This window comes from Hippocampus guttulatus, chromosome 20, assembly GCF_054856545.1.
Source record: "Hippocampus guttulatus isolate MCC_2025c chromosome 20, RoL_Hgut_1.0, whole genome shotgun sequence".
NCBI classification, from domain to species: Eukaryota; Metazoa; Chordata; class Actinopteri; order Syngnathiformes; family Syngnathidae; genus Hippocampus; species Hippocampus guttulatus.
Genome location: NC_141280.1, coordinates 10,997,068 through 11,022,849, shown reverse-complemented (window position 1 = coordinate 11,022,849; position 25,782 = coordinate 10,997,068). Strand labels below are relative to the sequence as shown.

General features: G+C 42.6%; 1 protein-coding gene across 1 annotated transcript; it reads left to right on the top strand.

Annotated features, from left to right (window-relative positions):
- Window positions 1-552: 552 nt before the first annotated feature.
- On the top strand, window positions 553-24,359 carry kcnk10a (potassium channel, subfamily K, member 10a). The gene is made up of 7 exons (XM_086101141.1): window positions 553-841; window positions 2,769-3,151; window positions 15,764-15,881; window positions 16,871-17,031; window positions 17,892-18,084; window positions 19,738-19,880; window positions 23,533-24,359. The coding sequence occupies exons 1-7, from the start codon at window positions 790-792 to the stop codon at window positions 24,208-24,210; spliced, it is 1,728 nt and encodes a 575-aa protein (XP_085957267.1). The 5' UTR covers window positions 553-789; the 3' UTR covers window positions 24,211-24,359.
- The last annotated feature ends 1,423 nt before the right edge of the window (window positions 24,360-25,782 follow it).

The window sequence follows — 25,782 nt, the reverse complement described above, 5'->3', positions numbered from 1 at the left end:
AAAAAGACCAACGGGCCGGATCCGGCCCGCGGGCCGTAGTTTGCGCACTTAAATATAAATTTTATATGGTTTCCCAAAACTCATAACGGCCTCCAAGCGAAACCGTAACTACAATGTGGCCCGCGACCAAAATGACCACTGTAGTAAAGTAAAGTTTATGTGTCTGCCTTCACACACACACACACACATTTTTCAGACGCATTCAGTGTGAATGATTGTCTGTTATTTGAAATCTTTTTTTCTTCCTCACTTCACATCCATCCTTTTCCTCCCTGTGCCCTTTGTCTCACCCACCCTCTCCTCCGCTTCAAGGAACGAATGTTTTCATTATTTGACATCAGATGGTATTACGCATGCTCTCGGGACCGCCGCTGCGACGCCAGCCAGCGTTGCTCGTTCCAAGCTGTATGCGGCTACCTCAGGATGCGGTGCAGCAGTACATCACGACGTATACGTAAAAATTCCGCAAAAATGGAAGCGTACGTCCCGCCCCCACCCACCCTCGTCGGAGCGCCGTCTCCTCCTCGAGTCCATGCAACGTTGTTTATCTACTAATGAGTCCCCCGATGCTTGATGCAGTGGGTGTGCGCCGTAGGTGAAGGAGAAGGAATAGGAGCGGCATTTCACAAGCCTCCCCCAAGTCACCACAGCAGACGCTCTCACCGTGGAGGATGTGTTTTTATTCGCTGCCGTTCTCGATTCTCTCTCGGTTAAAGACTGCAAGGGCGCCGAGAGATTAAAGAAAGAGATATTTTCCCCGTAGAAACGTCTGGAGCCTGGACCACCAAGATGAAATTTCCCAGTGAAAATCCAAGAAAACCAGGGAACAGCCCGTCACCAGGTTGGACTGTCATTTAATCGTTTTTGTTTACCCGTATGCAAGTAGAAAGTCCCTCAAAAGTGATTCTTTTATCTGAACATCTTTTATCTTTTTTTCCCCCCCTCTCCCTACCCAGCGTTTTCCTTTCTGAATTCTGATTGTAATTTCCCCATTGCGGGACAAATAAAGGATATCTTAAGAACTTCCTTCCACCGTACCCATTATTTTCAAAGTGCTGCAGTGTGAAGCTCTGCCTTTATGCAATGTTGTTAACATCCCTCATGTGCAGCCCTGAGTATTTTTGTACCGTGGCTCCGGCAGGTTCGCTCATGAAAAAATAATAGAGAAATACAGCAGTGAAGATTTTGCCTGCATGGTGAAGTTTATGATCAATAGCTGTTGCAAATCAGTTGTATTAAAACAAAAAAATATATATAGGCGATAAATATGTTCATACAGGGAAGCATATTCAATTTGTGAGAAGACAATCGTTCTTGGAAAAACCTATTGCTTCGGTGTGGCGCAGTGGAGGGATTTCCACTGTTGTTGTGGATTTTGCATTACCTCACCCACTATAGGCAGATCCTCCTAAAATCTTGCATGTCTGTCACGTCCCATCACAGCATCTCCGTGTTCATCCAGTTGTGGCAGACTGTGATATTGTCAACATACTCTCTTAATCATAGTAGCTGGAGCATGTCTGGCATGATCACTTTGATGAGTTTAAACTGTTTGGTCTCTTTTTGAACTGTCTGTTTGAAAAAGGTGAAATTTGGAGCTTGGCCACCATTCTCCGCACATTGCAATTGAATGGTTACATAACTTGAAACAATCGAACAGTTATGGTCGGTGTCACTGATATGTGGCAAAGTGGTTCACCATATCGTTGGCCAAAAAATTCACCATATCGTTTGGCACTGCTGTCATTTTGGTGATGCGCAGAGACAATCAACACCTCCACTGCATTTGTGACACGGTCTACCAGGCAGATGTGGTCTTGATAGGTGTGATATTCAGCAACGTGCTGCCTATACTACTGCATTTGAACGCTTTTCATGCACCTTGTAACCTGATAACATGATAAACTGTCCACTGGTGTAACCGCTGTCCCTGACAGGGTTCATGAGGAAACCCTAAGAAATAAAACAAATCTAATGCAATATTTTTTAAAAATTGCATTGGGCGAAATGAACATTTCTTTGATTTTTTATTTTTAAAGGGATGGCTAGTTATCATCTTTAGATTGTCTCTTGATTCAGATTTAATCCTCAAGAGGTGGTAGCGAGTCATTGTAGGTAAAAAAAAAATAAATAAAAAAGATGAAGAAGTCTGCACCTATCCATGTGGTCACCATTTTTCTTGAGCACGACACTTGGTGTGTGTAATGCACTTACAAACACAAGGCAGGACATGTGCACTGATAGAAAGGACAGTCATTTCAGCCTCTTTTGTCAGTGATCCTATTCTTTCGGTCAACATTCAAAGCGACCACAGGTAAGCGCTCGGACAGCGAAACAACTTGTTGGTTTTTTTCAAACTGTTTTTAGATGAAATGCTTCCCCCTACTGAGTTGGAGTACTTGCACTTAATTGAGTAATTTTATCCTCACACAATTTTCTTCAGGTGAGGACTTACAGAAGACAAATGCTTTGATCTTAAGGCAGTTACTGAATGCTTTTGTGTGCATTTTATTGCTTTGTGGGAGCTCTCAGGAGAAAATAAATACAGGGAAGATTTGTTATAGTAGTCAGGGGTTTTTTTGGACTGCTGCAAGCATGATAACATGATGTCCACTGTAGTAACCGCTGTGCCTGATGTTGTTTGCCACATCATCTATCCATCCATTCATACACTTGAGATGTAAAACTATGCCAATGTGAAGCTTATCCGTTACATATCACATTGTTCAACCATTTTTTTATTTTTACTCCTTTTTTTGTTCTTCCAGTGGCAGTTCAGACTAATTTGGTCCCACCCAAAAAGATGCGACCGGGTATGCTTCAATCCAGTCTGGTGCACGCCAGTGTGGCAACTATGCAGAACCCAATGGGATGCTCTTTGCCCCGACTCTCCATTTCCCGGCCCACGAGCATGGTAGCCAGCATGGAGGCAGTAGCTGACGGCGCGGCTCCTTTTACCATGATGAAACTTAAGACGGTGCTGGCGGTTTTCGTGGTGGTGGTGGCTTACTTGGTGGCAGGAGGACTGGTGTTCCAAGCACTCGAGCAGCCATTTGAAAACAACCAGAAGATCACCATCACGGCAGAAAAGGCGGCGTTCCTGCAAAAGCATCCCTGCGTGTCCCCAGATGAGCTGGAGGCTCTCATCAAAGTAAGACCAGACACAAATCGATACTCCAGTTTTACCTCAGCACTGAATGGGGTCCCGAGAGGGAATTAAAGCAACTGGAAGCTGAGCTCCCCTATTGATCTGACCCCATTCAACACATCGTACCGTCATTCTGTAATTCCATAAAACCACACTTCACCTTCTGTTAAGTGTAACAAAAAAAGTTTGGTTTTTTTTTTTAGGGATGAAATTACATGAAGGCCACATTTACACCGTTGAGTCAAAATCGGGAATACTTTAGTTTTAATTAAAATTACTCAGTCAATGGATTGAAAATTCTAATAATGTGCAATAGGCCATTTTTTAAAAACATCATTAAAATGAAAATATTGTCTGGAAACTGCGAGACTTACTGGTGCCCTTCCGATGTACAGCAAACAGGCAAACAGGGATTGGTGTTGTTGATAAGTGGGTGGAGATTTCAAAAGTGGTGTCACTGTCAAAATCAAGAGTTTTCACTCTGTCAGTCATAGCAGCTGAGAAGGCGATGCTCCCTGTGATTCTTTGATTCCACCTGGGCGCTTGTTACACGGCTCTTTCCTTTTTAAGATATGCCAGGTTGTGATATGGTGACAGATGTCTTCAGGCAACCCTGTGGTACTTTTTACATCACATACTTTTTCACTCCGTGTCTGTGAAAATGTGTCATGAATTGAAGGCCTGTCATTTTATAATCCACTCATTCCTTAGTCCCGGTATAGGACTGGAAGAAAGAAATTCAAATCTGGTGCTTTGTTTTCTGTGAGTCATAGTCTCACAATAAACAGTACAAAATAGCTGTGTAACTTCCTGTTGCTGCGAAAGCCCCAAGCACATTTGCTTCATATCGTCTTTTCATGTATTTACAAACTCCTTTTCAGACTTGGGATGTGAACCATTTGCCGTCTCCTTTGGTTAGTTACAGACATGGCTTAGAATTCAAACTGGTTTGTTACATAAATCAGCCTTTCTATGAGTGTCTGCCTGTCTTGTTTGTTGTCTGTTTGGAAATCTAGAGTTTGATTCAACGAAGGTTAGCACATGCAAAAGCGGGCACAAATTGATTGCTTATAAAAATCAGGCTGGACGCTCGCTACTAACTTGACACAACCACAGTTGTTTCTCTCAAATGTACAAAACCGACGCACAGTTCACTTTAGGAGGGGTATATATATATATATATATGCCACTAGTTTATTTTAGTACGTGCAATGTGATATAAATATGTACTCAACAACATTAACACCAGAATACGGGCAACCAACAATGTGAAAAGAAAAAATAACACAAAATCAGCATTTCAGGGGGGAGCCAAGAAACATTTACTTCTCCTGGTAATCAAAGCAAAGAGAAAAGGGAGACCGAAATTTAAGGTGTTGCCTGCTGGGCCGTGGCAAGTGATCAGGTAAATCATAAAACTATAAATATAGTCCACTTATGCTATAACCAGTGCAAAGAGAAAATATCATAGTGACAGTGATGAATAATAAAACTGATGAGGATTAATTAGAATTCACCCACGATGAATTTTGCATCCAAAAAAAACCCCAAATGTATTGTGAACATGCATGATATTGTACAATGAAGTCAGTTTGAACAGTTAAGATAAGATAAGATAAGAAAACTTATATTAGTCTCACAATGGAGAAATTCCCAATTCACAGCAGCAAAGTTTTGAAAGGAAGAAGTAGAACAACAAAATATAGGAACACATTTTATTTTTTATTCAGCAGCCTGACAGCAGTCGGTAGGAACGAGCGGCGGTATCGCTCCTTCTTGCAGCGCGGGTGTAACGGTCTCTGGTTGAAGGAGCTACCTAGTGCTGTCAGGGCGGGCTGAAGGGGGTGGGAGGGACTGTCCATCATAGCTTTTAGCTTAGCTAGCATCCTCCTGTTGCCCACCTCCTCTAGAGCAGTGTTTTTCAACCTGTGTGCCGCGAGACATTGTCAGGTGTGCTCAACAACATTAGCACCAAAATTGGAAAATATCCAATTTTTATGCCTGTGCGGTCTTACGCCCAGAAAGTAATCATGTAGTACCCTTCCATACCGCTAGGGAGCAGCAACAGCTAGCCAATTGCCTTGTGTTTCGACGAGAGACAAGCGAATTTGTGACGCATGAATGCAGGACGACGGTGAAACAATAAGGCGGAGAAAAAAAAGTAGTGTTTCCGGTAACCCGACCGACCGAGAATTTCTACGTCGAAAAAAAACTTTACGGTCAGCATTTTTTTTCAAACAACCCTCTACATTTTTGTGTAGAGGGTTTACATTGGTGCCAACTCTCGCGATATTAACGTTGAGCGTGTGCGTCGTTTGCCCTGTCGTCTGTCAACAACATTGAATCATGGCGGCGGCCGCGATCTCCGACGACAGTTTAAACCTTCTGTGTTACAGTCACATGCTCGCGCCGTAATGTTAAGAAAATAGCATCCATTGATGTATCGAACAAATTCAGCGAACTATTTGAACACCACGGGCCGAGTAAAAACCAAGGGCGGAGGAGGACGGCGGAGGCGGCGGCGTGCCCCGGCCCCCGGAGTCCGGGGCGGGGAGAAAACTAAATAGGTGGCGGCGGCGCCGGCAGCGGAGCGGCGGGACGACGGCGGGGGCGTTCCGGGCGTCGCAGGGGTAGGGGACGGTGTCGGGCGCGAGGTCGGTCGGTGCGCGTCGCGCGGCCGGCCGCTCCCCGTCCCGCCCGTCTCCCGCACCCGCGGTCAGGCGCCTGTCGGCGTTCCCCGACCGCCCACCCCGCCGACCCGCGCGACCGCGCGCTCGTCGACGCACCGTCCGCGTAGTCTGCGCAACTCTGGTCCAGGACGGGCCGCGGCCGGCGTCGGGGACCTCTCCCCGCCGGTGCCATCGCGACCCGGCCGACCTCGGAACCTAACACCCAGCCGCCGGGTACCCAACTCTCTCGCCGCCTTGTTTTATGTTTTATGGTTATTTTGTTTAAATTGTTGATGGGAAAAAAAAAATTCTGACCTACCGACCCTATGCTGAAATTTCATGTTACCTGAAACACACTATCTTTTTTGTTTGGCCTAAATATGAAAGATGATAAAATACTGTTTTCTTTGTGTTCATTTGATTCCAATTCAAGCTGTTATAACGTCATTCTTCAATGTTAAAAACGGTTAGAGTAACAATATAACACGCTCATTGTTAAAATAAACTGGGGGGGGGGGTTCAATGAAAGAAGTGTGCCTTGGCTCAAAAAAGTTTGAAAAACACTGCTCTAGAGTGTCTCGGGAGCAGCTCAGGACAGAACTGGTTAAAGAGCTATAAATAAAAATGCTGTCAACAGTTTATAGCGTGCATGTCAAAACAGTCGAACCTCGTTTCAACAAACGTACCCCAATAACGTTTTCAACCCTAGAACGTTCACATCCTCTGTCTGCATTTCCCATGATTCATTTTCCATTTGCCTATTTTTGCTTACAACTAACTTTATAACGTAAACTTCATAATAACGACCAGATTTTCCCCACAAAATGGTGAAAACACCTTGGTTAAAACGAACCGTGGGAAGCTAATTTACGCCGCGACCTAGTTTACGAACAAAATGTACAGTGCGTGATTAGCCTATGTTGCTTAGCTTAGCAACGCTCCTGATCGATTCGGCACATTATTGTACTGTACTTTCTGCCGTAACTCACGGAGGCACGTCGCGGTCCTCGGACAAGGTCTGAAAACATGTCTGGTAAACGGAAGCAAATCTCGCTGTCTGTAAAGGCTGAGATTGTCTCTCACTTTCGAAAGGAAGCTCAGCCGAGACGACGTAAATTGACGACAGTTGGCTTCGTTGGCGGTACTGGCAGTTGCCGATGGCGGGCAACATTCGCAGACTGATTTATTTATTTTTCAGAACTGACGCAGGAACGCTACAATAGTTTTATTTCATGTCTTATAAAATAATATTTTTTCATCCACACATTTGTGATTGAGATGTTTAAAGTGTATTACATGTTCATGTTTTTACATCTATAAATGTTCATAATGTATTGTAATGCCCTTCAATGTGGACAGGATGCACGCAGTCGCTAATGCAATCCGTTTGTTTTTAATAAACAAAGGGGCAATTAACACACATTCACAGGAGTTGCTGATAGCCACAACTCACGCCCATGCACTCCACACTCAGACTAAGCCAATATTCCCCCAACCTGGCTTGTCCCCTATCCATGACGTCACCCACGACTCAACCAACCCAGCCCTCGAACACACAAATACAAGAAACAGATATTACAGTATTATACATCATAGTTGGCGGACATTTTATTGGAAATGGTTACAATGAACTACCGTTATAATGTACAGATTTGTTATGTCCCTCGAGGTACATTGTAACGAGGTTCGACTGTACACATAATACACATGTTAAATATGTATGACACATTTATTTATTACACTCTACCTGGGTGTATTCCTCGCAACCAATTGGGATGTTTTTCCATTACTGAATAGTGAAGGGCGGCCCGGTGGTCCAGTGGTTAGCACATCGACCTCACAGTGCAGAGGTATCTGGTTCAATTCCAGCTACGGCCTCCCTGTGTGGAGTTTGCTTGTTCTCCCCGGGTCTGAGTGTTTTTTGTTTCCAGGTATCTCCGTTTTCCTCCCACATTCCAAAACCATCCATGGCAGGCTGATTGAACACTCCAAATTGTCCCTAGGTATGAATGTGAGTGAGGATGGCGTCTGTGTGTGCCCTGCGATTGGCTGGCAACCAGTTCAGGGTGTCCCCCGCCTACTGCCCGAAGACAACTGGGATAGGCTCCAGCACCCCCCGGCGACCCTTGTGAGGATAAGCAGATCGGAAAATAGATGGATGGATGAATCGTGAATGAAAAGATTATCTGAATTCCCTTCATGATTTTGCATCTTTAACAACTTTAAATACCGCATTATTTAAAAAAGCACAGGCTAAATGATGTGACGGGAAAACTTCTCTGCCTATGTAAGACATATTTTTCAATGAAATTAAAGGGGAAATTGAAGTGAAAAATGTTCTTTATAATAATATGTACAATCCTGCCCAGTAATCTAAACACAGTATTCGGATTAATATTGCATAATTGGTATAGAAATTGAGCAACCATGATGTCATTTTCAGTCAGAAAGTGGCAAAATGGCCTCCCTCTGAGATGGACAAAAATGGGGTAGATTTTGCTCTTTAATTCGGATTCTGATGAATGTTAATTCAATATTAACCAGAATACTGTGTTCAATCTAGTGCAGGGGTCGACAACCCAAAACGTTGAAAGAGCCATATTGGACCAAACAAATAAAAAGCAAGTCTGGAGCTGCAAAAAAATAAAAGCCTTATAATGAAGTCAACACATGCTGTATGTATCTACATAAGCTATATTAGCCTACTATCAAAATGACTAAATTGGCTCCAAATACACCATGAGCCTTCATGATGAAATGGTTTTTTCCCCCTGTAATGCATCCTGTCGAGCAGGGGTGCCCAACCTCTTTTGACCGAAGATCTACTTTTCGATCAACCAGCCTGCCGAGATCGACCCGTTACCGCACGCGCGCATACGCACGGACTTACACGGGCGGGCATGCCATAATAAGCAACAGCCATAACGGCCCCTAAGATGAACGAGGCAACTTTTGCAGCGGGTTAACTATCGTAGCTCACATGTACCATTTACAAATGCTTGTCTCAGCCTTCCAGGTTCCCATTCTTTGCCAGTACCCTCGGTGAATTGGTCAGCAAGCTCTGTTTTTTTACAACAGCTACCTGCCTGGCATCCCGTCCTGCAAATAGAAACATGTGACACAAATCTTTGTTGACAGAAATGTTGAAATTTAATATTTATTTTACACATTTTTACAGCATTGGAAAACGTTAAGAATGGTTGTCCTCCTACAGAAACCATATTAAAGCAAAAAACGTTTTCCATTCTCAAACATTTTTGAAAAAGCTCCAGGGAGCCACTAGGGCGGCGCTAAAGAGCTGCATGCGGCTCTGGAGCCGCGGGTTGCCAACCCACGGTCTACTCTAGACGTTCCATGTTCTTGCTCTTCGTTTTTGTTCCCACCAGGTTTTCTGCACTTACCTTTATAAGTATTTTTTTTGTTTGTTTTAGTTGTAGTCACGGTGTTTGTATTATACGTGTTTGGGTTTCTTCTTGTCTGTTTATTGACAAGCAGTTTCCATTTATGTTTTAACCTTGTCCTTTTTTTGTTGTCCTGTTTTCCTGGTGTTGTACCAGCATTCCTTGTTGAACATTTACAGTCAATTTTTGTTAATAAACCTTTTTTGTCAATTCTTTCCGAGTTCACGTTTCTACAGCCCAAATCTATCTGGAGCTTTCCTGAAACCTGACAGAATTATCCGACCACCATGGACTCTGTGAACTCGTAAAAGATCATGCAAGTGCCGGCCAACCAAGGTCAATTGGTGGGATAGCATGAATCCACGATCACGGAGTTCCGCAGTGTGGTCGCCTTGCTGGCTCACAGGTGCAAGGATTTGGGTTCACAAGTGGAGCAGTTCTGCTCCCAAACCACTCCACCTCCGAATCCTCACCCATGGTTCATGTTCGCGAACCTCTCCTACCACATCCTACTCATTATGGTGGGGAGCCAGGTATTTGCAAGCAATTCATTCACCATAGCAGCTTGATTTTTGACCAGCAACTTTATACTCTGGATAATACTAGGGTTGAGTTTATAGGGGTGTTCACACGGCACACATTTTTCTCCGGCGCTGCACCGATGTATCTTGTTGCGATATATTTTGCACCGCAGCAAATTGTGTGGAGCGTTCACACGTACAAAGCCGCTGAGCGTGTCAGCACCGGCACAGCGTCGGTGCAGCCCCACTTGTGTTCACACGGCAGTTTCTGCAGCGGAGCAAAACGACAGAAAACAAATGAGCTGTCGTCTTGGTTCTTTTTAAAACGTATACACAACTCAAGTGACTACTGGACAGGCACGTCCTTCTCCTTCTCGGTCTCCGTGCCTTCTGCTCGAGAGTGACCGCCCCCGAAAACGTAAATCAACGATGACTTCAATGGCACTCAGAAAAGCAAACACGTAATGCGCCAAACAGAAAATCAAGAGAGGAAATCACAAAATAAATTATATGGGGGGCGGGGGGTTGTGAACACGCAACAAAGGAACAAACTACACAAACAACTCCGAGACAGTCCAGTCTCCTACAAAAGGAAAGTTGTTACCAGCCAAGTCTTGTGTCGTTATTAAACAAACACATGACGGAAATCCGACAGAGCACGAAAGCAACGCATTCTCGCCGTACGTCAACTCTTCTCAAGCATTTGCTCTGGAGCAAATTTAACCCAGTTGCGTTCACATGTGCAAATTTACATCGGTGCTGCTTCGCAAACCTCCCTGAGGTGGATCAAATTTGGTCCGGTGTAAGCTGTTTTCCGGGGCTACGCCGGAGCTAATTTGCACGTGTGAACGCTGTTCTGGGGCAGCCCCGGCGTAGCACCGTACCAAATCTTGCCGTGTGAACACCCCTTTTGAGTCTTTCGACTGGCCAAACTAACTTTTGGGCCATAGCCGTAAGCGACGCCCGTTCCGCCCTCCGGTCTTCCTTTCCTGAGTTTTTAGCAGTGTTGTGTCCAAGGACCGGCAACCCGAGGCCAAGGCCAAGGACTTGACTCCGAGGCCAAGGCCAAGGCCAAGGACTTGGAAAATTTTCCGGGGCAAGGCCAAGGCCAAGGACTTGAGAAATTTTCCGAGGCCAAGGCCAAGGACCAAGGACTTGCCTCCGAGGCCAAGGCCAAGGACCAAGGACTGATTTTGAAACTGAGGCCTAGCCGAGGACATGTATAAAACATTGCTATCATACCACTAGGCAGGTCTTCATGATTTGCAACACCTCTCCATGATAACCCTTTGCACTCCCTAACACTTGAATGAAGTGTTTTTATTCAAAGAGTAGAACAGTCAGGGTACGTGTTATTTATACTGAGAAAAATAAAATAAAATCATATGGTATACATTTATGAATTAATGTTTTAGTGCAGTAGTTTCTTAATATGAAGTAAATCAACACTCAACAGGCATGATGTGGCACGGAACACAAGTTGAGAAATGACTTTGCATAGAAGTCAATCACTGACTGCAGAAAAAGCGGTAATCTCTCAGTGATAATTTTACAGTTTACCGGCAGCAAGTCCCAGGGACTCGCTGATCAGAAAAGTACGAGTGCCATTATGGATTGAGAGAGTCCCAGATTTCGAATTCTGAAAGGGTCTACTTATTCAATTGCATATGATAATAACACAAACAACAACATATACATACAATGATAAACAAATGCTGCAAAAATTTAAATAATTCAGGAGCAGGCCTGAGGATTTCGGAAATTCATGGTAACCGTTTTTCGGTTCCGTCGGATTACCCAATGGGAAACCACGATAACAAATGTTGGGTTCCGTAAACGTTCATCATGGGAACCCATTTTTCTATTTTGACTGATATTGATAATCAAGAATTCCGAAACTCAAAAGTATAATGTTTCAAGGGTCAATGTTTGAAAACTATGCATTAACAATGAACATTACATCAGCAGCTGTGTACTCCAGATTTATTCCAAAAAATAAAACTGGTGTACTCATGTGGCATCATCAGAGTATTTTTTCCAATCTCACACTGCAAAGATTAATTGACTGGTAATCATTAATACAGGTAAGTATTGATGTGGCTTGACATCCTCTTCCCAAGACGATGCATGTGTAATCTACGATCAATTTGACGAAAGAATTTAACACACGCCATCATGAGTTCTACCAACAGTTAACATTAGCATTACTACACCTTGTGACGAATGTTTAAAATGACTAAAAATAACAACCCGCATGCGCACATAACGTCATCTATTGTGTCACCCCCCAACACTGAAAACAAAACAAAACAAAATAAAACGAAAGTAAATTAGAAGAAACACACTCACACACCACACCACATCACAAACACACATACAGGCGCAATGAAATCGCGTGGATCACACGGTCAATTCAAGTGCGGTGACTTTTATAATTAAACTATTTTTCGGTACCGTGAAAATGACGCCACGGAAACGACACGCTACCGGTAACGATTGTTACTGTGAAATCCTCAGGCTTGCCGTAGTTTTTTTTGGGTTTATTTGTTTTGACTGAGAAATTTCCTTGCGTCCCAAAAACGCACATTGTTTGGAACTGTGCATCCCGTGGGAAAATTATGCGTCTAGGACGCGGGACGCAGAGGTAACGAGATGGCTGAATCTCTAACCATTCTATGAGTACGACTATTATTACCACTACCACTAATACTACATTAATTAATACCTTCAACTTCACAATAATAATAATAAATAATTAAATCAACCATGATTTTAAACGATGTGTTATCAATATTCATTATTCCAAACATGAGAAAGCATTCAGCAAACATAACTGGAATCGAGCAAAAGGACTCCAAATCCCAACGGCCAAACCCAGAAGTGAACTGCCGACATTATTGACTTCAGCTGTAACGCAAATTACTTGGTTCAAACAAACATTCGAGTGACGTGACGACTGTGCAAAAATAACTAAATAAAAGACACCACTGTTACAGAAAGGCTTTACACGCTATTTAAACTGCCGATCGCGAACGCAACAAACCGTGATTGAAACTAACTGTGATGCCGCTCTTTACGCGTTGCGCTAACTGTTACCTGTCAGTAGCAGACCCGCCCCTCTTAAAGCGCCAGAGTTAATCCATCAATATGGGTTTCCTTGGATGGAATTTATTAAAATCCTTTGTGATTTTTGCAGTCCTTATACAAGGGATTCGAGGTTCTAATCCCTCATTGTGTCCGAGGACCGGCAATCCAAGGCCAAGGCCAAGGACTTGACTCCCGAGGCCAAGGCCAAGGACCAAGGACTTGACTCCGAGGCCAAGGCCGAGGACCAAGGACCGCCCCTCGGTCCTCGAGCCGGTCCTCGAGGCCAAGGACCGGCTCGAGGAACACATCTCTGGTTTTTAGACAAAGTTCGTTGGGTTTTTCACCACCTTGTGCAAGGGAAGGAGACTGGGGGGAATTACTTGACTGTAAGCAGGGTAGTCGCATTGTCGCAGACTACTCAATTACTTTTCGCAAGTGACTTCGATGACTGTGCCTTACGAACCATTTTCCGCCGCGGTCTGAGTTCCTCATTAAAGGATGAACTGACTGTCCATGACGAATCTGCTACATTGGATGAACTCATTGGTCTTGCCATCAGACTGGACAACCGACTCAGAGAGAGACGACGGGAACAAGGACCAAGTAAGAGTGGTGCACTGTTCCTGAAACAGCGAGATCCACCGAGGAGCCTCTGCAGCATTGCTGTTAACCCCCTTTCACATGTAACGCTAGCGCAGAATCAGTGTTTCATGATTTAAAGAAAGCATTTACCAATCATCCCGTGCTACACCATCCTAATCCTTAACTCTCATTGATTGTAGAAGTGGATGCTTCTGATTCAGGAGTGGGGGCGGTGTTGGTTCCCAAGTCGACCAGAAACTCAATCCCTGTGCCTACTTTTCTCGTAAAATCAGTCCTGCAGAGGCCAACTACAATGTTGAAAATAGAGAACTTTTCACCATCATTCTCACACTCCAGCAATGGAGACACTGGCTCGAAGGAACCAAGGAACTGTTCACCGTATCCACAGACTTCGCCTATTTTTGAACAGCCAAGAGACTGAACTCATTCCAAGCACTACTCCTGACCAGGTACAACTTCACGCTAACCTACTCTAAAGGATCCAAGAACGTGAAGACCATTGCATCCCAGATTCACGACCCGGTGGGGAAAGACCCGAACCCAAGAATATTCTGCCTGACCAGTCACCTTTTTTGCGTTATACACGTTTGGGTTTCTTCTAGTGTATTTATTGACAAGCAATTTTTCTTTATATATTTATGCTTGCCTTTTTTTGCAAGTGTTTTTGTTTGTCTCTTTTTCCTGGTGTTGTACCCCCATTCTTTGTTGAACTTTGTTGGTCTTGCGACCTAGTTTTGTTAATACCTTTAAACCTTTTTTGTCAATTCTTTCTGAGTTCACGTTTCTGGAGTACAATTCTTTCCATAAATCTGACAAACAGAATGTGTGAAGAAGATTCCAGTTTTATGTTGCATAATTAACAAATGCCTCTTTTACACACAAATCCCCATAAATAGTTGATAATAGGAGATGCAGCAATGCCCATGCACCCATTTTCTGTATCGCTTATTTCCTTTCGGGTCACGGGTGAGCTGAAGCCTATTTCAAATTCACTGTTCCAATGATGGCCTGGTGATCCAGTGTTTAGCGCGTCTACCTCACAGTGCAGAGGTCGGTTTGATCCCAACTCCGGCCTCCCTGTATAGAGTTTGCCTGTTCTACCCGGGCCTGCGTGGGTTTTCTCTGAGTACTCCGGTTTCCTCCCACATTCCAAAAACATGCATGGCAGGCTGATTGAACACTCTCAATTGTCCCTCGTGTGAGCGTGAGCACGGACATGGTTGTTCGTTTCTGCGTGCCCCTGTGATTGGCTGGCAACCAGTTCAGGGTGTCCCCCGCCCGCCCGATGACAGCTGGGATGGGCTCCAGCACCCCCCGCGACCCTTGTGAGGATAAACTGGATCGCAAAATGGATGGATGGATGGATGGATGGATGTTCCAATGCTTGTGTCCATGTAGCGAGGTGGATATGACATTGCTAATGTGCAACAGTGCATTCGTTGTGCAAAAACATAAGACCATAGTCCCTCAGTTTGAAGTGTGTTTGAAAATTCATGTTCTGAGTTTGTATGTCCCGTAATTCCCATGTACAGGCTTTTTTTTGTTGAAAATTAGAGTATCTTTGAAAGCAGGGCTCTGTCACTGCATTAAATAATGTGATACCATATTACACCATTTCCCTCGAGACCAATTATTGAAGGCCACGACAATTAATTAATTTTATTATTGTCCGGGGACTTGCCTCAAAGACAAGCCTTTTATCGTAATTTTTATGAGATGGTGATGTATTGTAACATCATGATGCTGTTATTGATTATCCATTCGTTTTCTGTTCCACATATCTTGTTTCGAGTTGCAGGGATTTAGAGCGTCAAGTAAATAAATGTTCCTCACTATAATCTAAATTAGAGACATTGTTGGTATGTTTTTTTTTGTTTGTTTGTTACAATCATTTGAAGGCAAAAAATCGAAACGCCACTGTTTTGGTAAAAAATAAATAAATTATAATGCTTTATTGGTTACATTTTAATCCATAAATCCTCCCAAATTTATTTGAATAAAGGATCACTGAAGCAAACGTTTTATTATTATTATTATTATTATTATTATTTTTAGCATGGAAATGTGGGCTACTACAAGCGTGGTTTAGTTGTCTCACATTAGGACAAAATGTAAAAGTTATGCATTCGTTTGAGACATCGATAATCTAATAACCCAGTGAATCAAATTGTAGCCCTGTGAATCAAATCATGAGGTAATGAGAGATTTCATACACACCCTCACAAAACGGTACAGCTGTGAGTCCCACACAATAACAAGAGCAAAATACTATACATCTTCAAAATGAATAAAATATTGAATATGACGTGCCTCTCTCTTGGATTCTCTTCGCAGCACTCTGTTGATGCTGTAAACGCCGGTGTGAATCCTGTTGGTGATACCTCCTATAACTCTAGCCACTGGGATCTGGGTAGTGCCTTCTTCTTTGCTGGAACAGTTATCACAACCATAGGTACAATGAAATGTTCTAAAGTGTTTTTTTGTTATATGCTTAACTCAAGAAAACTGTGCATTTAGATCAGGGCTGGCGGAGCCAATGTGGTGCCCTAGGCAAGATACCTCTCTGGCGCCCCCCTCTGTCGCTTATTATAAATACACACCCCAAAAAAAGGTTTACGAAAAACAAAATTTGAAAAATATTCTCTGTAATGCATGTGCAATATTCAGTCGCAATGTAGATTGGCAATTTACTGCAATTTAAAATGGCATGTGGTAATAACAGTAAAGTTTAGGGTATACTACTGTACTCATGCTAATAGCGATAATAAGAATGATCATTCTGATTCCTAACAATGCTTAATGCAACGGTTAAAGCAATTAACGTGCTTTAGACGATTTCAACTGACACAACTAGGATCAAAAACCTGACGTATAATGTGAAAAGGCAAAATACATTTGACGATTAACAGTAGGGGAAAAAAATCAGGCATATAGGCAATGCAGATGTAAATGTTATCATCAAATAATAAAAGCATACATCAGGCCAATATTAGTTACGCACCATATTGAGTACAGTTACTTTCAAAAAAATATTTCAAGACGCCCCCCCCCCCCCCTTGCGGCCCCGTTACATAAAAATAAAAACGTTAATTGACGATTTCACCATCGGGTCCGCCAGAGACACCCATCAGCCAAAAGAGGGCGGTCGAGGGAATAGGCATTATTGCTTTCGTAGAAATGATATTTTTCATATTACAGTAATTGGGCATTGTTTTTCATTCGATTCCATAGGCCGACTATTTGTTCAATTCAAGAGTTATTAGAAACTAATATTTTTAATATGAAAGGTGATTTTTGTTCCCCTTATGCCGATTTTGGCGCCCTCTGGAGTTCTTGGCGCCCTTAGCACCTGCCTATGTGGCCTAATGGGTGAGCCGGCCCTGATTTAGATCTAGCCTGAAAAAAAAATGCATCTTGACCTTATCTTCTCTATTTTCATAGGGTATGGTAACATCGCTCCGAGCACTGAGGGAGGAAAGATTTTTTGCATTCTATATGCAATATTTGGCATCCCATTGTTTGGATTCCTCTTGGCAGGGGTTGGTGACCAGCTCGGGACCATATTTGTCAAAAGTATTGCCAAAGTGGAGATCATGTTCCGGGTGAGTTACATGTATATATGGTATATAAAAAGCCTACACACCCATGTTCCAACATCAAGTTTTACTGAAATAAAAAATGAGACCAAGACAAATAATTTCAAAACGTTCTCCACCATTATTGTGACCAAAAATCCATCCAAAAACTATATACTTTACACAGCATAAGTAAAAAACAACTGAGATAATATAATATAATATAATATAATATAATATGATATATATACAGTATATCTATTGATAGGAACGTTGCCTCTGCCAACATGGCCGCCATATATCCCTATGCATTGCCTTTGACATGAACATCACCCCTGCCTGGATACCTGTGGCAACAGCTGTTCAAACCATGTCTGGCCTCTGTCTGTTGTAGTATGCGCCACAAGACCAATAATAAATATAATAATAAATAACAATAGCCAATTATGGAACCAACAGATTTTGAAAACCATTGTACTAAGTATGTGCGATGCTCAAAATTTGCATTCTAGTCAGCACACATCTGTGCTATCAGATATTAAAGATACAAGGATGGGAAGATGTTATTCTGGTACGTGACTGAGTTTCATGCAAATCGATACCTGTCGGTCAGGAATTAATCCGGGAATGCTACGATAGCATCTGATTTTAGATTGAGCTAGCCTCAATTTCGATGGCATTGCGGTTTGCTTTGGTGGAAGATTGATGATCGTCAGGGCTTAGTAGAAAACACGGGCCAACAAGCAGGTTAGCTTCACAGTCTGTTACCATCTGACTCCTTTTAATTTTTGAGGCTTAACTTAAAACGGTTAGTTTGCTGATAAAATCAATATTTTTGGGTATAAATCAATTATTTTGTGTGTGTGTGTGTGTGTGTTTCTCCATAGAACAAACACAACCAAATCAGTCAAACTAAAATCAGATTGGCATCCACCCTCCTCTTCATCCTGGCCGGCTGCATCCTGTTTGTGACCATCCCAGCTGTGATCTTCAAACACATCGAAGGTTGGACAGCTCTGGAGTCGACGTATTTTGTCGTCATCACTTTGACAACTGTTGGGATAGGAGACTATGTGGCAGGTGAAACATTTGTTTCTACTGTAACACAAAGAAACCTAAATTAGTGGCAATGCTTATGTGGCGTAAATATTTTTGATAAAGTTGATATGGTGTGGGCAGCACAGTGAACTGGTGGTTACAACATTTGCCTGAAAATTCAGAGGTTCTCGGTTTAAACATTTGCTCTGGCATTCATACTGTATTTAGAGTTCTAGGTACTCCCCAAGTTACAATACAATAAAATACATCGTTATTTACTGTATATTGCGCTTTCCCAACAGCTGCAGCTGTAACAATGCGCTTTACAGAACAGTGAACATAAAATAAAATGACACAACACAACACATAAGACGGACAGTCTTACAATCTTAACCACTGTTCCTGCACATGCTTTGTTGTTTGAATCAGTTCTAGATGAAAGAGGAGAGAATCAAAGTGCCCTTTCACCAGTGGATCAGAGACGTCATGCTCAAAATGTGCACACGTCTGCAACAAGCTAATTTTGAAAGTAAACACAAATCTGTAGCGTCCATTGACGAAAAAAGAGATTGGTTCGGTTCACTTCTCTTGTCCCATGTAAATCCGCTTCAATTTCAAGCGGCGAGTCTCAGTTCCAAATACGCATCCATGCTCCGCGCCGATGCGCCTCTATCCTCATTGCGGCTTCACCAGCTATCCATCCAGCCGCACCAACGCAGACTATCCAACAGCGACGACATCTCCGCTGAACAAATCGGGGCTGTGAAAAATGCTGTCCATTCCAGGCGCAAAAAACACAAGCGCCCCGGGCTGTCCAGCGGCGGCAGTCAAATAGCACCGACATTCCTCCGCTGAAATCACAATCCTTGAGGGGTGCTCCTTAGAAGGCGCACCCATCAAGATTCTTCTCCTTCGACGAATGTCATGGCCAAAACTCTGAAAACAATCCACACAGGGTCCTCACGAAGGACAACATACACCATATGACAAAACAAAAGACAGAAACAACAAAAAGCAAAGCTCTTAAAAAGCTCTTGCTGATGGCTGCCAACTACGGCGGATTATTGATTTGGATTATTATAAAACTGTTTAGGTTATATCTGGGTACTCCAGCTCCTCCTACATTCCAAAAACATTCCTGTTGTTCATGTTACTTGAAGATTCTAAATTGTTAATGGGAGAGAAATGTGCCCTGAGATTGACAAACTAGAGAGAATGGATCGACGGTCAGTTTTGGTGTCTTTCATAAACACATTTTTTTTTTCAAATCGGGCATGTTATAACAAATTCTCTTCAAAAATACATGCGACAATATCGCTTAACCCATGTTTTAACCAGTTCATTATCACACGTAAAAGGAGACAAGCCTTGGACATTGACCACAAACTATTTCAACCTTAACAGACCATAAAAATGCATACACTATATGATTGAAACTACTCTTCAATGACAGAGCTTATGATCTGTCATTTCGCAGAAAAATGTTGACTTTAATGAACAGCGTTACCCGGATACGGGATTACATTACATTCCAGAATGAGACAATTATCAATTCAGGTTATAGCCCGCCCCCTGTGCAAAGTGATTTTGGGATGAGCTCCAGTTAGACACGCATAAAATATGGACAAGTGGTATTGGAAATGGATGAATGGGAGAGACACCTATTTATTTGTGGCATTTTTTTTTCTCTTTCAGGCGGAAATCGGAGGATTGAGTACCGCAAGTGGTATAGACCGCTGGTGTGGTTCTGGATCCTGGGTGGTCTGGCCTATTTTGCTGCAGTGCTAAACATGATTGGCGACTGGTTGAGGGTGCTATCAAAAAAGACCAAAGAAGAGGTATTCACTCACACGTTTTACATCATTCAGTGCTTTTTTGAATGGGTTCAGAATGATTTTGCACCCCACCAATGTAAAGGGATGACCTTCACTTGAATTTGACAGGTTTAATGTCCTCTGTAACAGAAGGAGAGTTGTTACGCCACTGGTGTCAAAGTCAAGGCCCGGGGGCCAGATCTGGCCCGCCACATAATTTTATGTGGCCCGCAAAAGCAAATCATTTGTGTCAACTTCCATGACCCTTGCTTAAAGCTGTACTGACATCTCAAATTGTCAAATGTAATAAATAATGGTGACATTTTGCAATAACCTTGTGACCTGGTTTACACTCACTTGAACAATAATTGAACAAATACTTGACTGATTTCATAAGCTAGTGAGCCATCATTTTTTTGTGTACAAGTAATAATACGATGTGATGATTAAACATTTATTCGGTTTCACTGTCATAACGGCCCACCGAGGGAAGACGTAACTCCAAAGTGGCCTGCGACAAAAATGAGTTTGACACCCCTGTGTTACGCTAATCTTAATTAAAAGTAAGATGCATCATAACACCTCCTCCTTTGGGTTGCAGTTGTGGGAGGGGCAAAGTGGGTTAGGTGCGATGTGGGATAGTTGGCGGGGAATGACTTCTAGACAGATTCAAGAAAATTTGGATCAACAATTGAGTGGTTCAGGAGGTGGCAGCAATGCACCATCAACAGAATAGAATTGATGGGGCACTGCTGACTTCGGATCAGCACATTTACATTTACATATGTATGTCGGGAACTGTGCCTCTGAGTTGGCAGAACGTGAAAGTGGATCTCATTTTTAAGAAGTGGGACCATAGGGTGTGGTGCAGGGGGATCACACTCCTTCGGTTCTTCTGGTAGGGGCAGTGTTGAAAATCACACGGTGTGTAACACCTCAGCCAAGTCTGCACCCTCAGCAGGGTGCATTCCACTTTGTTTTGTTTTTGTGTTGTTTTTTTTATAATTCACATACTTTGCACAGTAAATTGCATCTCACAAGCCCCTTTTTGTATGTATCTAGTGTTGATAAATGAAGTGCCAGGTGTACCTGACTTCAGGCCTTGAGCATGATACATACACTAGCTAGAATAGGTCTAGCAGTATTGACAATATTGGAAGTAAATTGACGCCCCCAAAACCCCAACACAACCACTATAGTCTCCAGATTGACGAGCAGATCCTCCTCTTCTCCACTTGAAGCAACCCTGCTGGAGTCACCCCCGCACAGAAACTCACACGAGACATGCGGCGTGTTTCCATCAGTTGTCAGCAAAACGTGAGATTGAGGTCCGTTGGTATTAACCTGGTTAGTGACAATTACAGATATGGGTGAAACCCTCTGAAAACCCACTTCAGTTGTTTTATTTATTTATTTGTTCATTCCTGTCATTTGTCAGCGAAATGGGCCTCTGTCAGTGACGGATCGATAGACCATGTGTCAGTACTGACGGAATGCCCAACTTGGCAAAGTACTGAGCTTGCTACAATGTACTCACAATCACAAAATTGTACATGGAGAAATTATCTGTTCACTAATTTGTCAGTATTCAGTAGTTCATTGTTTTCCCATTTACTATGTAGCATGAGAAATGTGATACTACCTACTAAAAAAAACAAGTCAAGTCAGAAACACAGGAACAGTTTTAATGAAACCAACAAAGGTATTTAAAAAAAAGCCTAGGCACAATAACTACGGTTAATCAATGAACCTTGGAGGATGTCCAATGGCAACTGTTCCGGGCCAGATGTGCAGAGGATCTGTCTTGCCCGATTGAAACCACGTCAGACAGAGTTTTTAGGGTATTTTGATGTCACAGAGGTTAGTGGTTAGCACGTCGGCTTCACAGTGCAGAGGTACCGGGTTCAATTCCAGCTCCGGCCTCCCTGTGTGGAGTTTGCATGTTCTCCCCGGGCCTGTGTGGGTTTTCTCTGGGTGCTCCGGTTTCCTCCCACATTCCAAAAACATGCATGGCAGGCTGATTGGACGCGCTAAATTGTCCCGAGGTGTGAGTGTGGGCGTGAATGGTTGTTCGTCTCTGCGTGCCCTGCGATTGGCTGGCAACTGATTCAGGGTGTCCCCGCCTACTGCCCGAAGACGGCTGGGATAGGCTCCAGCACCCCCCGCGACCCTAGTGAGGATCAAGCGGTTTGGAAAATGGATGGATGGACGGATGATGTCACAGAATTCGAAAATGACATTGTTTTTTTTCAGAAATGGCTCGATTTTTAAAAAAAACATTCCATATTTTTGTTGCGAAAAGTGCTAATGATATGCAAGTTATGAAATTGGTAACCTCTTCATGCTACAACTTTGATAAGCCTGTATCTGTGGTTTCAAGCATGTCCTTACAGTCAGTAGTCTTTGATTTTTGATGTGGTATAGTGGAAGACGGCAAACGTTTTCGCTCCTGTGAAAATATAGAATAAATTTATCAAGACGACAACTATAATGAGGCAATTTCACTTATCATGAATATTGTAACATCCCTCATTATCAGGATTTTTCTCAGTCAATGCCATCTGGGGGGTCCGAATTTAATTGAGAGCGAGCCAATTTAGGTCCATGTGCCGCACGTTGACAACCACTGAAAAAGACGGTTTTCGTGGAGTCCCACCACTATTACCGTTATGGCCCGAATATAAGATGGTGTTTTTTGCATTGAAATAAGACTGAAAAAGTGGGGGTCGTCTTATATTCAGGGTGTAGACATTATACCCATTCACGACGCTCGATGGCGCCAGATATCATTGAAGCGAATGCTGAACTTGACTCCCCATGCCAAAGTGAACCCCTGTCACGAAGAATAAAAATAAAAATAGCGGTAGCACGAATAAGTAAAATAGAAAAGAGAAGAAAATAATAGAAGAGATAACAGAAAATGGAGAAACGTAGCGACAATCTGGAGAAAAGTGGGTCAAAGATCAGCCAGGTTAACCGGCAGCTGAGGAGAAGTTATGATGTAATTTACATTTCAAAAACTAGAAGACATTCATTTACGAATGTGATTGCACTTTAGTTTACATATTTAAATGTTCAAATATTAAGATTTGAATGAGGCAAAATAACATGCTTTTTCTCTCAAATATATTGTTATAATCATTTGTTTCAGATGTACTGTAATTATGTTCTGTATAAAAATTAATTTGGTATTCAAAAAGTCTTTTTTCAAACTTGAGTCTTGAAAAAGAGGGGATCATCTTATAATTAGGGCCGTCTTATATTTGGGCCAATACGGTAAATTAATCACTGCAATCTGAAGTCTTAAGAAATTTTGGGGGTGTCAAATGTCAAAAGGAACACATTGTTTGGAAAATAATGTGTTGCAATGTTTTTGACGTGTGATTTTTTTTTGTATCCGTTTTAACATTTCTTTCGGAAATGTGATATACAGTATAAAATATAGTAGTGGTAATTTTGGTCATGATAACTGTTATCTAAATTGCATTTAAATATTTTTTACGACCTAAAAAAAACATCCTGATGCTGGCTTGAGTTAAAACCCAACACTCATTCACATTTGGCTATCACAGTTTTGAGTTTTCTGGTTTCTCAAGGATGTATACTTGATCCAAGGGTTTGTTTTTATATATACATGACATCAAACACACTAAAGTATTTTATGTATTTTGCCAAGGTTGTGGAAATCAAGGCTCATGCAGCAGAATGGAAAGCAAACGTGCGAGCAGAGCTGAGAGAAACAAGGCGGCGAATGAGCGTCGAGGTCAGCGACAAACTTCAGCGAGCTGCCACTATTCGCAGTATGGAAAGACGACAACTCGGCCTGGACCAACGGGCGGTGTCCATGGATATGCTTTCTCCAGAACGCCGAGCCATTTTCAACAGTCTCGACACCAACAGCTACAAAACCTCCTCCCAGGAGAGTATCGACACCAAGTTGAACAATCTTCGACTAAGGGGCGCTGAGCAATGCGACCGTCAGTCCAACCACCAAACAACATCTGAAGACAACATTTTTAACCGCCTGAGTTCTGTCACTAAGCTGGCCAAACGCAACAGGAATCGAGAACTGAAGACAAACATCACAGAAGAAGCTCGCCGTCCGCATAGTGAAGCTTACGGTTGGATTACACCCACCTTTGATTGTAGCACACCTGTCATGGATGAAGGGAAGAGCAAGGATGAGAAAAACGAAGAGGCCGAAGACAAAGAATGCAATACAAGCTTGTCTGAATTTCCATTGTTTGTAGAGGCTTACACGTCACATAATGGGCTTATTCTGGAACAAACCAAAGAGAACAAGAATGATGAAGCACTTGAAATGAAAGCGCTACATATTGAGATGAGCCCTTAACAGTCTGTAAATTGTTTTCAAATGCCACCATTTGTGCCTTAGGTTTTCTCTTTCACCAGTATGTGCTTAAGCAGGACCAATGCCTGCTTCTTTGTGCTACTGTACACGTATGCTGTTCTGTTGACATGCAGTATTCACAGTGCCCTAAGAATATGAGCTAGACATTATTTATATTGGCTTCACCATGATCCAGTCTAATAATGCAAAATACCCTCAGAAGTTGTGCACTTCTACTAATGAACGGTCACTGGGTAAAGTGTTCCTTCAGCAAGTGCTAAAGCAGAGGCCCCAACCATTGGTCCCTAGCCCAGTACCAGTTTGTTGACCATTTAGTTTAGTGTCACACATTAAATTAATACGTGTGTGTGTGTGTGTGTGTATGTATATATATATATATATATATATATATATATATATATATATACTGTATATATATATATATAATGTGTATCAATCGCTGACGATATCATGAGATCAGTCCCCACTCAGTGACAGTGTGAATTTGGGTGCGCATGATCGTTTGTCACTATATGTGCTCTGCGACTGACTGACGACCAGTTGAGGGTATAGTCTGCCTTCTGCACGAAGTTAGCAGGGATCGGCTCCAGCAACTCCCCGTGACCCTGTTCAGGATAAGCGGTGTTGAAAATGGATGTGTATATCTATCTATCTATCTATCTATCGATAGAACTTTTTCATTTTGACTGAGCATACAAGTCAGCACTCCACCCCCGCGTCTGCGATCACCTTATGAAGATGGATGGATTATGCGTTCGCCACCCACACCCTCGGCAATTAGTCACCAATGGGGAATACATCAGCATGACACAAGATCCTACCTCCGTCGACTATTAACTTAAAAATAGGAAAATTCGTCCACATTCAACCCCCGTGTCAGGGATAACCTTCCGAAGTGGAATATGCATCTGAACCCCCCCCCATCTCCCAACCCTTGTCAGTGAATGTTTGCATATCCGCAAAAAGCATGTACTTATATGAATGGGTCCATGGCGTAAAAATGTTTGTGGCCCACTGTGTTAAAGGAAAATAATTTGGGTTTTATGTTTGTATCTTCAACCAGGTTTACAAATACCGTAAATTCCGGATTACAAGCCGCTACTTTTTTTCCACACTTTCAACACTGCGGCGTGTAATATGAAGCGGCTTTAAAAAAAAAATTCCATCGCGGGAAAAACATGGACCAATAAAATGAATGAGTCTTTCACTGAGGTCCAATGAGATTGTATGACTAATCACAACTTCTGCTCTTTTTGCCATAGCGGGGGGAAAAATGTGTTACCCGGCAACAGTCGATCAATAAAATGAATGAGTAGTACACAGGGGTCCAATGAAATTGTATGATTACCGGAAATCACGACTTCCTTATTTCAATCTTTCTTCTAACCCTGATCAACATGGAGAATACCAGACGAAAAGCATATGATGCAGCTTTTAAACTAAAAGCGATCACTCTGGCAGTTAAAGAAGGAAATCGAGCTACTGCCCGTAATCTTAGCATAGACGAGTCGATGGTGCGAAGGTGGAGGCTCCGGCAAGAAGAACTGAGCCAGT

Excerpts from the sequence above, each read along its gene's own strand:
- kcnk10a (XM_086101141.1), top strand. The coding sequence starts at position 790 with ATGAAATTTCCCAGTGAAAATCCAAGAAAACCAGGGAACAGCCCGTCA. Across the intron at positions 3,152-15,763 it reads AGCTGGAGGCTCTCATCAAA|CACTCTGTTGATGCTGTAAA; the intron begins GTAAGACCAGAC and ends TTCTCTTCGCAG. Across the intron at positions 19,881-23,532 it reads CAAAAAAGACCAAAGAAGAG|GTTGTGGAAATCAAGGCTCA; the intron begins GTATTCACTCAC and ends TATTTTGCCAAG.